Source organism: Ambystoma mexicanum, chromosome 13 (assembly GCF_040938575.1).
Source record: "Ambystoma mexicanum isolate Mex_15411 chromosome 13, UKY_AmexF1_1, whole genome shotgun sequence".
Lineage (NCBI taxonomy): Eukaryota > Metazoa > Chordata > Amphibia > Caudata > Ambystomatidae > Ambystoma > Ambystoma mexicanum.
This window is the reverse complement of record NC_090938.1, coordinates 115,339,195-115,356,220: the sequence shown is the minus strand read 5'-3', so window position 1 is coordinate 115,356,220 and position 17,026 is coordinate 115,339,195. Positions and strand designations below refer to the sequence as shown.

At 46.4% G+C, this 17,026-nt stretch overlaps 1 protein-coding gene across 1 annotated transcript in view; it reads right to left on the bottom strand.

The window, feature by feature from the left end:
- The window catches only part of LOC138520956 (bile acid receptor-like), a 304,029-nt gene that overhangs the window by 89,088 nt on the left and 197,915 nt on the right, over positions 1–17,026 (bottom strand). The window contains exon 4 of the mRNA XM_069633415.1: positions 7,941–8,081. Coding sequence (XP_069489516.1) covers positions 7,941–8,081 — 141 coding nt within the window. The remainder of the gene's footprint in view (positions 1–7,940; positions 8,082–17,026) is intronic.

Genomic DNA, 17,026 nt, shown 5'->3' with positions numbered 1-17,026 from the left:
CAACAAAACTCAAACTCGATTTTATGAAAAGCAATCTCATGTTTTCTTAATGTTATTTACTCTTGGTCATAGGTAGGTTTTCACTTAAGTTTTGAAAGATTTCAGTTACCTTCTTACAGCATCTCTGTCTCCATCCTCGTATATGAGAAATATGTTACCATTAGGAGGATGAAGACAGCGAGACCTCAACGCCCTCCTAACAGACATCCATTCAAAAAGAAACAGAACCTGATGACAGTCGCTTATTATTTTGAGAAAGTTATTGCGAAACGTATCTAAGATCATGAGTAAAAAACATAAAGGAAACACTAATGAGTTCCACAGAAAGAAAACAGTTAAAAGAAAAGATTTGCGCGATTGCGGTAATTCAGTTAAAAGGGACTGGTTGGTGTATGGCTAGGCGTATCATTGGAAGAGATGGCTCTGTAAGAGCCTCCAATGCACTGTGGGAGATGAATGCTCAGTACTGCTCTCCCAGTACCCTGAGTGTCCGAGTATGGAACCTGATGGTGAGCGCGCCACTTGCCTGTGTGATGGTGCCGGCCGGCACAGCACTAACGGGACGCTGCAGGATGTGGCCCTGATGCAGTGATGGGATGTGGAGGTGTCTGGGTCCTCCCTGCGCCCTTATACTGAGGATCTTTTGGTTGCGCTGCATGGTGGTACCCTCTGTGGGCTGCGGGGCCACATCGACTGCCGGAGTAGAGATTCTGGCCCTGACAGCTGGGGACGTCTGGAGGCCCCCTGACTGCGCCTGGAGGCCGTTAGCAGCAGCAGAGTGTTGCGCTCGCGTGCAGGGCCTCTGCTTGGCATCGGAATGAGCGGTGGAGCAGCTGAGAGATGGAGCGTTGTGCTGGTGGAAGGACCCGGGCCGTCAATGCAGTGAAGTAAGTACATTCAAGGATGACATTGGGTAACATAGCTTGGTGTGCAGTAACCCACCTCAGGAGGTGCCCCTGCTTCCAGTTTACTCATCTTTGGCCCTTGGGTGTACGTGGCCGGCCCTGCAATAAAATAGCACCTGCCCACCATCTCTACACGTTTGCTCTTCTTTGAGCCCATGCTTGCAGGCCCACACCACTTTGGCATTGTGGTGCAAGTGCAGCACTCTCTTACCTCTCAACCAAGATTAAAGCTGGCCCAATTGAGCTGTTTGTTTGCTCTGTGGACATTTTAAATACAGATTTTGCATAATTGCTGCACTGGGCCTGTAGAGGTCTTTGAATGTGACTGCTTGGTTCCTGGGAGCTTTGTGCACTTTTTGGGGTGTCGCCCCCACTCAAGGTGGTTTTCTGAAGCGGGGGACTGCAGTTCCCTTGGAAGTGACAAGTGCTCCATTTCGCCCAGACTCTTTTGGTGCACTGTGCTGGCTAGCGGCGGTAGTGTAGCAAGGTGGTAGCATACAGCTAGTTTGCAGAAGGTATTCTGGTGTGGGGCATCCCAGCGTGCACAGGATCTGGCCGCAGCTAGGTGGAAGACGCTTACGGTCTATGGATTCCCAATTTTCTCTGCTTCTCGCTGGTGCCATGGCTAAGATACTCAAGCCGGGTAAACAAAGTGATATTTCAGCCATGCTACAGTCAACTGGCAAGAATAGGCGTAGTGAGGTGGCGACAGCCAAGGCCCATGGGGCTGATCCACTTCCGACCCTGCTAACACAGATGTCTACTAATTCTGATCTGCAAGAATTATTGGCCAAAATCCGAAAAGAAATCCACAACAGTACAGAGGAACTTTCTCACAAGATTCTGGTATTGGATAAAAGGGTGTCGGAGACTGAGCAGCGGATTTCAGAGGTGGCCACGTTAAGTGAGCAGTCGTTCGAGGTGAGCGAATGCTCCAACAGATTGGAGGCCCTGGAGATGCTTTGTGATGCCTTTGAGAATGAACAGGAGAACAGGGAGAATTGCTCCTGCAGGAACAACGTTCGGATTACGTGGCATCATTTCAGTAGTGCGAGATGACGAGCTTCCAGACTTTGTGGCGGATCTCTTTCACTTCATCAGGGACCTTCCTGCTGCAGACTCAGCTATCGAATTGTTCTTGAGTGGACTTTTTAAGCTGAAGGAACGCATAATGTCTGCGGTTAGATCCTCGCTGACAATTGCCTTCCATAACATGTCTCTCTCTATCAAGACTTGGCATCCACTACTCTGGTAAAACGGAGAGCACTGCAGCCGCTAAATGAATGACTGTACAGTAGGGAGGTATCTTACAGGTCGGGATTCCTTCTGCATTCAATTCCTCATATCAAGGGAGGCGATGGTTGGTTTGATCGTTGAAGGAAGCGGAGAGCCTGCTGAGGGATGGGATGTGGTTGATGGTGCGGTTGTGGAGCGGTTGGAGAGCGGGGGCGACTGCAGCTCCCAAAAAGGATGGATCACAGAAATGTAAGTGGCCAGAGGGAGGAAGGTGAAAGGACCGGTCCGGAAAACCTTAATTTGTTTTTGTAGCCACTCTGGCTGGTGTCAGTGGTTATGATTGCTTTGGTGGGTGGTTCTTATGGCCTATGTTAAAAGTTGCAAGGGGTCGGGTTGGAGCCTCTTGGAGTGGGGTCGGGAGAATGGAGGTACGGTTTGAGGGTGTGTTATGTTGCCCTCCAATGTCAGGATCCCATACTGGCTTTTAGGTCGACTATTCTATACTTATGGTTTTGAAATGTTTAATGTTTGGATGGAGGGGTGTGGAGGGGGTAGGTTGCAAATGTTTGCTGTGGGATTGGTGTTGGATATGCACTATACATGGGTTAACACCTGCGAGCGGGAGGTGGAGGGGGGAACAGCCTATTTGGTAGAAAGAACCATGGCTGATGAAACAGCAGACCTGGGGAGGGAGGATCATATCCACTTGGGTACGTAGAATGTGCAGGGGCTGAACTCCCAGATGAAAAGGTAATTGGTACTAAGGAAATTGGGGGATACATCTGTTTTTTGCAGGAAACTCACCTGCTCACGCAGGTCGAGAAACGGCTGCGCACCTGGGCATTCCTGCGACAGTTCTTCGGCTCGGGGTGTGAAAAGAAGCAGGGGGTGGTCATATTGCTGGTGGAGGCCGATTCCTTTAGCCATGGTTCAGGTCTTACGAGACCCACAGGGAGGTATGTGTGTGTCAAAGGCCTGCTTTGGGAACGCATGGTCACGTTGATATCCATGTATGCCCCTAATTCAGGACTGGATGTTTTTCTTGAGGACTTTCTCTTACATGCACTTTTCTTTGTGGAGGGGCATGTTTTGATGGGGGGGCCATTTCCAACTGGTGACCAACCCTTTGTTGGACAAGACTTTGCCTGCTACCAGGCTGGACTTTAAGCAGGCCATGTCTTTTGCGTCTCTCCTTCGGGAATTGGGTCTGGTGGATGCCTGGAGGTTATTCCATTGTGAGGAGAAGGACTTCTCTTTTAATTTGCATGTTCACAGGGGCTTTTCCAGATTAGATCTTATATTGGTTCCTATCGCATTTTCATGTCACAAAGGCAAGGGTGGAAATAGGTACAAGGGCGACCTCAGATCATGCTCTGGTATCGCTTACCTTGTCAATTGTGGGAAGACTGGAGAAGGTCAGCCGCCCATGGAAATGGGGTGACCCGGTACTGAGATACCCGGTATAGTGACGTGAGATAGGTGAAGTAATAACCAACTATTTTCAGGAGAATAATCCCTCGGATCCTCCTCTGGAGATTGTCTGGTATGCCATGAAGGCAGTAGTCAGGGGGGAGTTAATTAGCAAATCCGCAGCCTATACCCGGGAGCGGCAGATATTCCGGCTGGGCTGAAGGGGAGGTAAAGGAGGGAGAGTGTGAGTACAAAAGGGAGGGGATGCATGCAGCCTCCCGCACACAGAGTAGCGCGTAAAAAACTAGAACAGCTAGCAGATAGGACAGCCCAGGTAATGGTCAAGACCAGTCAGTATTATTACGCAAATGGGAATCAAGCTAATCGCCTACTGGTAGCCAAATTGAGGAAACTTCAAAACCGAAATACAATTTGGCGGGATGCTCAGGGTGTGGTGCTGCAGGGTGGACCTGACAAATTGGGGATATTTGAGGCTTATTTAGGGCAGTGTTTTGGGAGGAGGCCAGCCCGGCTGATGACCAAGCTTGTTTCTTGGAGTGTGGGTTTGCAGAAACTGTCGGTTGGGGAACGGGTGGCTTTGAAGGTAGCGATCCTGCTGGGTGAAGTTGAATGGGCTATCAAGACATGAAAAATAAGGCTCCTAGTCCAGACAGATTTACGGCTCCTTTTTTATAAGAATTATTTTTTGGTGACGGCTATGACGGCTCCCTCCCTCTGTGGGTATCTCAACTACTGGCCTGATCCCTAAACCCGGAAAGGACTTGGTGGGTTGCGACTCATATCGCCCATCATGCTCACCAACATAGACTTGAAGATATTCTCTAAAATTCTAGCGCACCGCTTGATGGAAGTTCTTCCAAGAATTTTATACAGTGATCAGACAGGGTTCATTACGGGGCACAGCACCCATGACTACGTGCGACTGGTCCTGAACCTATTGGAGGTGGGGCAGCTTTCGGGGGCAGATGTGGAGATAATCATGCTCAATGCCCATAAGGCTTTTGACGGGGTGGACCGAGGGTATCTCCAGGGGTCCTGATTCACTTTGGTTTTGGTCCAGGGTTCATCAAATGGGTTATGGCCATCTATCAGAATCAGCCGACCTCCCTCCGGGTTGATGGGCGGCTCTCATCCGGTCTGTCGATAGCTAGGGGTACAAGAAAGGGCTGCCCATTGCCTCTGCTGATGTTTGCTCTGAGCATGGAGCCGTTGACTTGTCACATTAGGCAAAAAAAACGCATCCATTGAAGGTATTGCGGTAGGGGCGGGTGAGCTATCAGATTTCTCTCTACGGAGATGACCTTCTGCTATCCCTGCAGAACCCCTGCATCTCCCTCGCTGAGGTGTTGGGTGTACTGACAGATTTTGGCCTGGTTTCAGGTTTCAAGGTCAATTATGACAAATCTCATGGGTTGGATGTCTCCTTACAGCCTCAGGACCGATCCCCGGTGGGTGCCTTGGCCCTGATACAATGGTCTCGAGAGTCTATCCCCTATCTGCGTGCGCAAATTCTCAATAAGGTCTCTGAGGTCTATCGTTGTAATTTCCCACCTTTGTTTCAGGAGTTGTCTGAGGATTTAGTTAAGATGGGGTGGGTGGCAGGAAATAACCTGGTTTGGCAGGATTTTTACAGTTAAGATGAATGTAATTCCTCGGTTACTTTATCTCTGATTGGCGTTGCCTGTCAGGCTCCCAGACTGAGAGCTCTGCACATTACAGAGAAAGATCCTCAGGTTCATTTGGGCCAACAGGTGGGCAAGGATGTCAGCTGGCGTGGGTGTGCTTCAGTTGGTTCTCTTCATCACTTGGTGTGGACGTGTGGGAAGGTGGTTCTCTTTTGGAAGGAAGTACTGTCCAAGATCAAAGACATCACAGGTTTGACACTACCAATGGATCCCCGTGAGGTTAAGCTGACCATTGCCCGAAACTGGAAATCGATGGAGGGGCCGATCACCCCGATGTGGTGGATGAAAGTGTGGGATATTATGTATGTAGCAACTCTAGCTCTCCGCAGTAAGGGCCTTGCACCACCCGGTGCCGCTATCACCACTAAGCAGGGTTTAGCTAGGGTGATTTAAAGCTAACAAGTCATATGCGGCAATCCAGGGTCAAAATTACTTAAGTAAACACTATGCACATAGGAGAGGAGCGTCAAGCAGGCTGCGAGAAGAAGAGTTCAATCAGTAAAAATCTCCGCCGGAGAAATGGAATGTGCGGAACTCACTAGTAACGTCAGCCCAAGTACAAGTGTTGTTCAAAGCGTAGACCGGCTGATCCGCAGACCGAAAAGATCAAAGGGGCACAGTACCTGATAGTCAATGCTGCACGGCACGGCCCTCGGTCCCGCGGACTGCAGACTGCTCCCTTATCACTCCCTTTGCGGTCCGCTTCGCGGGGGAGAATGTTTATAAGATCAATGCCGCACAGCACACGCCTCCAAGCGCACGCCTCCAAGAAGTAGAAAGTGAAAGCACACTGTAGCAGTTCACTCGGCAGGTACTGCAGACTGCTCCCTTGTCACTCCCTTCGCGGTCCACTTCGCAGGGGAGAATATTTATCGGATCAATGCTGCACGGCACACGCCTCCAAGCAGTAGAAAGTGAAAACACACTGCAGCCGTTTGCCCGGCAGGTACTGCAGACTGCTCCCTTTTCACTCCCTTCGCAGTCCGCTTCGCGGGGGTGAATGTTTATAAGATCAATGCCGCACGGCACACGCCTCCAAGTGCACGTCTCCAAGCAGTAGAAAGTGAAAACACAATGCAGCAGTTCACCCGGCAGGTACTGCAGATTGCTCCCTTGTCACTCCCTTCACGGTCCGCTTCGCGGGGGAGAATGTTTATAGGATCAATGCCGCACGGCACACGTCTCCAAGCAGTAGAAAGTGAAAACACACTGCAGCAGTTCGCCCGGCAGGTACTGCAGACTGCTCCCTTTTCACTCCCTTCGCAGTCCGCTTCGCGGGGGTGAATGTTTATAAGATCAATGCCGCACGGCACACGCCTCCAAGTGCACGTCTCCAAGCAGTAGAAAGTGAAAACACAATGCAGCAGTTCACCCGGCAGGTACTGCAGATTGCTCCCTTGTCACTCCCTTCGCGGTCCGCTTCGCGGGGGAGAATGTTTATAGGATCAATGCTGCACGGCACACGCCTCCAAGCGCACGCCTCCAAGAACTAGAAAGTGAAAGCACACTGTAGCAGTTCACTCGGCAGGTACTGCAGACTGCTCCCTTGTCACTCCCTTCGCGGTCCACTTCGCAGGGGAGAATATTTATAGGATCAATGCTGCACGGCACACGCCTCCAAGCAGTAGAAAGTGAAAACACACTGCAGCCGTTCGCCCCGGCAGGTACTGCAGATTGCTCCCTTGTCACTCCCTTCGCGGTCCGCTTCGCGGGGGAGAATGTTTATAGGATCAATGCCGCACGGCACACGCCTCCAAGCAGTAGAAAGTGAAAACACACTGCAGCAGTTCGCCCGGCAGGTACTGCAGACTGCTCCTTTGAAGGTATTTCAAGGTTGTGGGGGTCGAAGGTTGGAGGCTTTGTTTCAACACGCATGGTACATGGCACTCTGTGAATCCTGCCATTATGGCTTTACGAATTGCATATTCTGTATTCATACAATTTCCCACAATATGTTAAATACAAGTTTTGGGGGGCGGGAAAGGGATTGGTCCTTGTGTTGGAAAAACAGTTGAGAAAAAAAACAACAGTTGAGCTCCTTTATGCAGAGGTTGGATGTATTCAATCAGAAGAAAATAGTATCTGGTGATTTAATATAGTGTTTTCTTGCACACAAATCACTGTATGTACGGGTGCCTTTATTCAGAAAATGAGTAATGCGAACCTACGCAATATCGAGAAACAATTAAACAACAGAAACATATGTTGCTGATAGAACTGAACTTACCAAAATCCCTCAACATAATATTGCATTAAATTAAATAGGAGAGAACAGTAGGATATGGAGACAGATTTTACTAGTGGTTCTGTCTAGTTGTGTTTTGATTGTTGTACAAACATGTGAAAATGTTCAATTTACATTTTATCAAGTGATGTGTGCACTATACGTGTGATAGATGAAATGCACAAAATATATATAGTAATTTACTAAAATACATTTAGTAATTGTAAACTGGTAATGTACAGAATTTCAATAAAGATAAAACAAAATTTGATGAAAGATAATGCTGATTACTTCTTTTTGAGCTTATCAAGCCGTAGCTCCTATATAAGTGGTTGACTCGTACTTGTATCAACTATGCATTTACCATCTACATGGTGAATGATTAAGTACATAGAAAGACATACAGGCACCTCGTAGAGAAGGGTAAATGAAAAAATCAAATACCAGATGATTTCTTACATTCTGCAAGCATTCCCATTGCCCGGCACTTCTTAAGTCGACACTCCTGGCACTTTCTTCGCATATACATGTCCATTTCGCAGTGCCCTCCGCTTTTGCACCTATACACTGCATTCTTGGTGATACTCCGCCGAAAAAATCCTGTAAGTAGAAGAAGTTTGCAGTTTAAGTGTGAGTAGTTACCTGATGATTCATTCGATTATCTAAATGCAACAAAAATAAAGTGACTCATTATTAGCTGATAACTTTTGGTAATTCTGAAAGGAACTAATGTAGAACTTTTAATCAAACATTGACAACATAGCTGTACTGATTCGATATACTATGGGTCACCGCTGAAGGTCAGAAGTAAGCAAGTAAGTGTGAGAGTGAGCAGATGAGTCAGGTCCCAAAGTCTACAATTTTACCACAGAAATGTTTTATTTTCAATTGGTCTTAGGAAGCTGTGGCCCCAAAAAAGGACATCTTCTACAGTGGTCTGCAAATGTTTACTCTCCAGCTTATTTTGGACTACAACTTCCATCAGCCCTAGCCAGCATAGTGAAAGGGAAGTGATCAGGGGAGTCATAGTCCAAAAAATCTGTAGAGTCACAGGTTGCAAACCCCTGTGATATCTTCTATTCTTAATTTAGGGTGTCATAAATATATCATTCACTGGCAGAATTACTATCGCAATACGAGCACGGTAACAGCACTATCAGCCCCCATTTTTGTAGTTCATAGTCAAATGTGTTGGCTCTGGACAAAACAAATAAGCATTGTTATCCTGCTCCTGTTTTATCACTGGAATTCCAATGTTGCAATTTGCCAACTATGAAAGCTTTCGAATAAAAACAAACAACTTCCTTTGCTTACCAAAATGTTTCCGTTTGTCGGAAGCGGCCTGACTGAGCCTGCGTGTGTAACGGCTCTCTGAGGTGCGGCTTGACAGCTCTCGGCATTCGCTAGGTCCCTTTCTCTAATCCGGAAATCCTCTGTGCGAGCTAGTGGCGTTGCGGCTGCGTTACGGCTGTGTGGATGTGTGCGGCTACGAGCGACTGAGTGGCTGAGCAGCGGACTCCAAACTGCTGACCCAATCTGCTGACCCTCCTGCTGACGGGATCGTCGGGGGCACCACTCGCTTCCTGAAGCTGCCGCTGCCACCTCCGTGTTGCCTGTGCATCTTGCGGACACTGTGACACAGTAAAGCTCTTATCAAAGAGCCTGTATTACCTGGCAACTCTTTTGTTACATCTCCGGTTGATACTTGTATAGCATTGGAGCAATCAGAATAACTAAATTAACTCTGCCTAGTTACTTTCTATACAATGGCACTGAGGTATGGTTACTGGTGCAGGTGACTATAGTGAGCTTGTGACTATAGTGAGCTCGTGTCGGAGGCGGCCTCTTATAACGTATTGCGTTACATTGAGGTGCGGCTTGACACATAGCGTCCCCACGCCGCTTTGTACAACCATCTTTAGCGTTGGGCCGTTTGGGAGGAGTGTGGGTCCCTGTTCTAGTACCACGGTCCCTGACTGCTGTGCTAGAGTAGGGTGGACCAGGTCACTTGCTATAGCCAATTGGGTCTTTAGACTAAATGCCCAGGAGACTGTGGGATTAGGCCTTTGATCCTGGGCAGCTTAGCATTCTGTTCCCCTATTAACCCTTTGGCTCCCTGGTGAGAGTAACTACCGGGTTGGCTCCTGTGGACAGTGTCTTACCCCCCTCCTTCTCCCTAGTTGTTGTAGTGAATAACTACTTTCTCCTGATAACCTCATACCTACGCATCTGCTTTTTAATACAGCATTGGAGAGTGCCTCTCTGACCATTGAGTAGACAATCTTGGTGGACCTTACCGTCTACCTTTTGCTGACATGCAACAGGGGAAAAGATCCCCCTGTTCGAATTACAACCTGTGGAAATCGAAGGCTTTATCCTCTAAGGAGAACATGGAGTCTGTTATGAAGATTGTTAAACCCAAGAAGAATGCAAAATATGCCAAGCCAGTTGACCATGGTGCTATCACTGAATTTTTTCCAGTAAATCCTCCTCCGGACATAAACTCAACTACCATTGAGGAAACCGTTGTCCCTGGCCCTAGCGGCAGTATCTCATTGAATACCACCAACTTTGATGATATTGACAACAATTCTCTCTCGGATCTGTGTTTAAATATTCAGAGAGGGATGTCCTCACAACTGCCACTGACGATTGCTAGTGGCTCTCTATCCCATAGCGTTAGCAACATGAGCACTCCGCCAGGTCTTCATAACTCTGTTAGAAGCAGTGGACGCTTGTCTGCATCACCTAATTTAGCAATGGCATCAATGGAGGATGCACCTGATAAACAGGATGACGACTTAGAATGCCAACCTCTCGGACTAACCGAGGTTGCCGAGCTCCAATCATCAGTTGCTGCTCTTCAATTTGCGCTTAAGATCCTATTGCAAATGTCAGGCCGCATTTTGACCAATACTAACATTCTTACCATGGCACTTGAACAGAAGGACCAGCTCCGCGAAGAGGCTGAAGCTAATTTATTTGACGCCTTGCACATTGCGGAAGAAGACAATGATCAGGACAATATTGAAGAAGCGGTAGTTGCAGTATCAGAACCCGCCATCAGCACTGAAAACCATGAAGGAACCCTGGATAATGTTCGTGGCCTGGAGACGGTACAAAGCCCTTTTGTCTTCTATTCACAGAAGCAACGCAGACTGTCGAGGAAAGCACTCAAAAACAACAAAGCTAAAACAAGTGCCTTACCGCCTTCTGTCGTGCCACCGACAGGGCTGGACAATCGCTCAAAAAAGGCTAAAAAGAGACTAGCTAGATCAGCCGCACGGGTGTCAATGACTAAAGGCTCCCTCTCTGGCTGTCGTGCCGGGAGAAATGACTATTAGCCCTGTCCCCGATGAGGACCCTGTGATAGACTTGGTTCCGGATTCTGAACTCAGCCTACTTGTAGGCACTGAGCAACCTACAGCGTCTGCACATCAGGGAATCTCACCGTCACCTGTACCTCTCGAATCGGGGTGTGACTCCAAAGACACCAATGAAAATCGCATCTGCTTTATTAAGAACTTATACCAGAGCGGTAAAAATACTTGGCTTGCGCGATCGGAGCTAGTGGTCAGACTTTACTCCATTCTTCAACTCTGAGTATTGAAATCTGACGATTTTCTGTTCATTGAGCCTTTGAGTGGACCTAACCCCAACGTTTCTGCTTTACATTGCACTTTTCTATCTACAGCGCGACTGATCAGGAAATATAAAGAGGAACTTAGGACTGTTGATGTCGCCATCGATGTGGACCCGAACGAAATTGATCCTAATATTGCCCATGTTGGCATAGCTGTTCCTGACCCTGTGTCTATTTGCCCCAAACCTACAGAAGTGAAAAACCTTGAACTCGCCGAAGTACAACAAGTCACAAAATGGCTGCTGGAATCCCTCCCGGGGGCCTTACAGAATCAATGAGCCTTTTCCCTTCTCACATGGAACTGCAGAGGCTTTGCCCACTTATTGAGAACGGAGGGCTCTGTTGATCTTCTGTCTAAACATAGCTGCATTTGTCTCCAAGAGACCTGGGCAACGGATCCTCTGCTTTGGGATGGTTTTGTGGTGCATCAATCTTTTGCTAAACTGGGTACAATGGGCCACCCTTTTGGTGTCCTACTCATTGGGGTAGCAAATACTGTAGTCTCTCGCAGGGTGCATTGTGATGTTGAAGACTACCTTATGGCAGTAGAGGTTGAACATGAAGAGAAAAGCTGCTCTCTTAGGTTTCTCCTTGTTAACCTTTATAATCCACCAGGAACAAGCATAGCAGAACCTTTACAAGAAGCACTGCAGGACCTATTGGCATCTTGGACATTGAAACCTGGTAATGCGGCAGTGGTGGTCATAGGTGACTTCAACTGCCACATGACAGGTGAGGGCTACACATCATCTAATGTGAAGCTTAGCACAACATGCCTCATAACCCACGAGAAAAGAGAGACAGAGGGGCTGGGTTGGTTGCAATTGTTTGCTCACTGGGATCTTGAGATGATCAATGGCCGTACGCCCGGGGATAGGCCAGGGAAACATACCTGGACTAATGGCTCAGCTTCCAGCACTCTGGATTATATATTAATGTGCCCCGAAATGCTAACGAAAGTCACCGATATGAAAGTGATCAGTAACAACTGGAGTGACCATTCGATGCTCCAATGTTTTCTTCACTTACCTAGCCATTCTATTCCTACATCGAATATTGGTACTATTAGCATTAATAGCACAGGGTCGAGAATTATATGGTCGGAAAAAAATATTCGGTCAGCTACGGAAGCCCTCAAATGCACCTCTCCTGCAGGCTTTTTGGACTTTAACACCATGTCCATCAATGCCATTGAAGACTGGATTCAGGCTTTCTCGGGAAAGCATGCTGTGGCTATAATGGGCCACATGATAAGAACTGAGGGTGTTAGTCGCCCTTACAACAAAGAAATTAGAGATGCCAAGAGAGGGCTCAGAGCTGAAATGCGTAGCATAAAGAGCTTGAACCTACCATCAGCTCTTTACTGCAAGAGAGTCAGAAAAGCCAAAATCTGCTTCAGAACTAGCTTAAGTACATAAAGAATGCTAAGAGAAATTGTGCCTATCAAAGCCTGGTGCAGACTATCTGCTCTAGGGACTCCCGTAGCATCTGGTCTCTATTGAATGAGACTAGGAAGAATGGTAAAGCCCAACTTGTCAATCCCATTAGTGAGGAGACTTGGATAAAATACTTGGAAGGACGTAATGTAGGGGTGACCAATTTGCATATTTCATCCTCGAATAGGGCCCCTTTTTCCCCGCCTTTTGAAGTAACCCCCAGGATCATTCTGAATAAAATAAAAGCTCTTAAGTCCTCAAGAGCCCCTGGACCTAATGGGTTAGCTAATGTGGTTATTATGAATTACCCTGAATTTTGGGCGGAGTTATTCACCGTACTCTTTAAAAAGATCTTAGTGCAGGGGAGAATCCCTCAATCTTGGCAATCAGCCATTCTTATCCCCATCTTTAAAAAGGGTAACCCTGCCGATCCCAACAACTATAGGCTCCTCTCTATGCTGGATATCACAGGTAAACTTTTCGCTTCATTATTGTTAAGCGAAGTACAGAAATGGGCTGATGAGAATAACATACTCAGTAAATTCCAGTGTGGATTTCGGAGGGACTTCTCCACATCACATAACCTTATGGTGAAGGATATATTCCGCACTCGGGCACTCTCTAAGGGGCAGCCTCCATTGTATGCTCTATACATCTACTTTAAGGCTGCCTTTGATTCCATCCCTAGAGATAGACTATGGTTGAAACTCAAATCAATGGGATGTTCGGGAGGCCTCTTGTATTACCTGAGACTTTTGCACCAAAACACCACGACCCGTCTTAGGCTAAATCAGGAAGGCAATATGACCAAAAAGGTGCCCCAAAACAGAGGGGTAAAGCAGGGATGTGTCACAGCACCCCTGATTTACAACCTCTATGTATATGACATTCCCGCAGTACTGGCTGAAATTGACAACTGCCCTCCTAAAATAGGTGAGGCGCCATGCAATGTACTTGCATACGCCGATGATTTGGTTGTATTTGATAACACCATTAGTGGGCTTCGGCGCTCTGCTACCACTTTGTGGGAATACGCTAGCCTGAATGGTCTATCAACTTAGACAAAACCAAAGTACTCAGATTTACTGGTAAAAGGGCTTCCCGAGTTAACTTGATGGTGGGTAAAATCATCATACCTTATGCACTCTTATCGCTACCTCAGAATTGAAATTGAGCCAAAAGGCGACTACCGGCACTGCAGACAAGGACACAAAATCAGGGCAGCGCAAGCCACTGCACTGATTGCTGCGTTCTCCAATAAGCAGGGCGGCTATACGCTCTGGGGGACACGTCACCTCTATATCCAAGTGTTTGTCCCCATGATCACTTATGGTCTTGAGGCTCTTCTTTCATTTGATTTAGCCTGGCTTCAAGTGATGGAAGACACATTTTGGCGTAGGATACTAGGATTGTCTCCAGGCGTGTCTAAGGCTTTAATAAGACTTGAAAAGGGCCTCCCATCACTGAAAGCAATTGTCCTCAAAAAGAGAGCCGGACTCTTTCTAAAGATGACTAGTGGTTGCTCTAATCCCCTACTGTCTGTGATACACCAGGAAGTGACCAAAAAATATACCACCTCACCCCTATTCAAATTGATGTCAGAATTCTTTGCTGACATAGGTTGGGTACATAGAGGGGTAGTATATACTAAGGAAGTCCAAAACGCACTCGGGAAAAGGGTGGACCTTTGGGACTGGCTTGAGAATTTTGCACACCTGAGCACTCTGAAGAGCTACCAATTCATTAAGTACAGATTGTACACTTTTATGAAACATCAAGCATATTTGAACCTCTGTCTGACGGAAAGGCTCAGCGTTTTATCATCCTGTTCAGACTGGAACAACTACCCACTTTATGTAACCAGGGACCTAGGGAAAATATTCCTGTCCATGAGCAAATTTTTCGCCTTTGCAAATCACCTGAATGCTTGGAGACAGCCAAACATCTCGTTACGGAATGCCTGACATTAACCAGTACAATAACATTATATCTTGCTGAGTTTGTTTATAATATTCAAACTATTAGTGAAATGTCATTCTGGCTGTATTGTACTAACACCTGCAACATGCACTTGTTCATAGCCCTCTATAGCATATGGCAAAAAATTGAACTAAAGCTGGGCCCCTTGATTTGAATAATGTATGCACCGTAAGGCGAAGTAAGGCATGCCACCATGGGACTTGTTACTGGCATACTATAAACATCTGTCTATTCCATGATCTGGATGCGATTAGACTTGTAACTATGTATAGCATTGCTCAATAGGTTTAGGTTTACTTGGCACTTGAGGTAAAGATGGTAATACTGTTTATTCTTGATTCTTATATTTTATTTTGAAAATTTGATATATTATTATCTGTGTATCTAAAAATTCTTATATCATTTGTTGATTATTATGTGTTCATTATTCTTAATGCTATTGTTATTGTTATTAACAAACAAATAGTTATTATGTGTAAAGTTTGAATTTTCTTTCATACTATATCACATTAAAGTTTAAATTAAATTAAATGTTTCCTGATTGCTGATTTACATGATGGGGCTACAGAGGGATACAGTTCAAAGCAGGCCATGCTTGCAAGGTTCAAGTGTGAATGGAAGGAGATAGCCCACATGTTGAAGACCATTTTGAAATCCAAGAAAGCGTCAGGTCTCGATGTAACCTCAGGCCAAACCCTTTTCAACCTACATAAACACAGGTACATGGCCCACTCACTTGCCCGTCCAGCCTACACAACACAGGTGCAATGCATGTCCGTAAGCACCATACAAGGGGAGGGGAGAACAGACTATGAAAGCCAGTCTGTTCAGTCTAAGAGGATGGGGTACTCAAGAAGAAGTAGGAGGAATGTGTTTGGAGGAAATTCCCAAACAGAATGTATATTGAGGAGGAAAGAGGTTGGAAGGGGTAGCTGGAGGCTGGAAGAAACAGCCATAGTGATGGAGAAGGTTTGTCCTCAAGAGGAAGCTATATTGGTGGTGGTGGGTTGTCATCTAGAGAGAATTACATTGGTGAAGGAGAGTTATCATAAGAAGAGTTTGTACAGGAGGAGGAGGGTATATCTGGAGAAAGTCATATTGGAGAAGGAGGTGTGTCATCATGAAGGGATTGCATTGGAGGAGGAGGGTGGGTTCCATCTAGAGTGTGAGTATTGTGAGATTACTAAAGAGAGAGGAGAAAGTGGGAGTTATCCCCAGTTGGAGAGGAAGAAATGACAGTGTTACCACTTGGCTAGAGGGGGATATATACTTACTCTTGAGGAAGTGGGAGGAGCATGTGTGACCTCCATAGCCATTAGGAACATGCAGGTTCCAGCAGACCAGGTCGGTCAAGGACAACTCTGGAGGCTGGTGCATGTTCAGAGGGGCAGGAAAGCTATGTTAGGAGTAGCAAGGAATGGAGTGTGCCAGGGATCAAGACCATAGAACAGAGAGGTGGTCAGATGAGAAAGACCCACCCTAGCACATATCTAAAATTTAGGGATACCATACCGGTGTTGGTAAATATCTACCTTCTACTGTAGGAGCACCTAAGTCTTTGCAAAACACATGGCTTCTTTACCTGGGAGGGTCCATACTGAAGAAAGCCCAAGATGCTTCATTGGGGCGTGTATTTGGACCAGGACGAGCCCAAGCTAAGAATTTTGTTAGCAGCTTTCCTTTTGCTCATGATTGTTCTACTGAAGAGTTTGCCTACTAATTATGTTGGGACTACTGTGAGTGACCTTTCTTTGTAACCTTTGTTCTTGAGTTTTCCAACTCACAACTAGATTATTGTGCCTGTTCAAGTGTGAAGTGTCAAAGACATACGAGAACTATCATACAGCTGAACTTAAGCCTTTGTTTAGTTATCTCCTACTACCTTTAGCCATGGAAGTTATGTTCTCTGTCCCCACTTACCCAACACACAATATGCCATGGTTATTGAATAAAACACCTTGGTTACAACAACTAAAACCTTTCTTGTGTCTGCACTCGGAACAATCCACACCAATGCTTATGTTTGGACCAGCTTTCTGGCAGGCCCTGGCAAAATCTAATTCAGGTATTGGGAGGGCCAGTGGGATTATACTTTCCTGGCTCATATGAGGATCCTTCTTAAAGTGTACCAGAATATATCCAGAATAACCTTGCCCAGGTTGGCCACTGTCATCTTCCTCCTCTGAGGTGGAAATCAACTCAGTAATCTCAGCATATTCTCTTGTGAGTAAAGGCATTTCAAATGAGAACAAAGATATAGCATTTGAGAGGAAGGTTTTGATGTTCTTCAGCGTGAGAAAGACTAATCAGTAACAAACTTGCCTTCAACATTCACCTACCAGCAATTCAGTAAAAGTGGCCAGTTAATTAACAACCAGAGTGTTGCACACCAAGCTAAATGAAGAGCTACGAAGTGAAATGTGTATAAGTCTCTTTTGTTCTCTTTTCTCGTATTCTGCAGAACTCTGATAAATCAGAGGAGATTG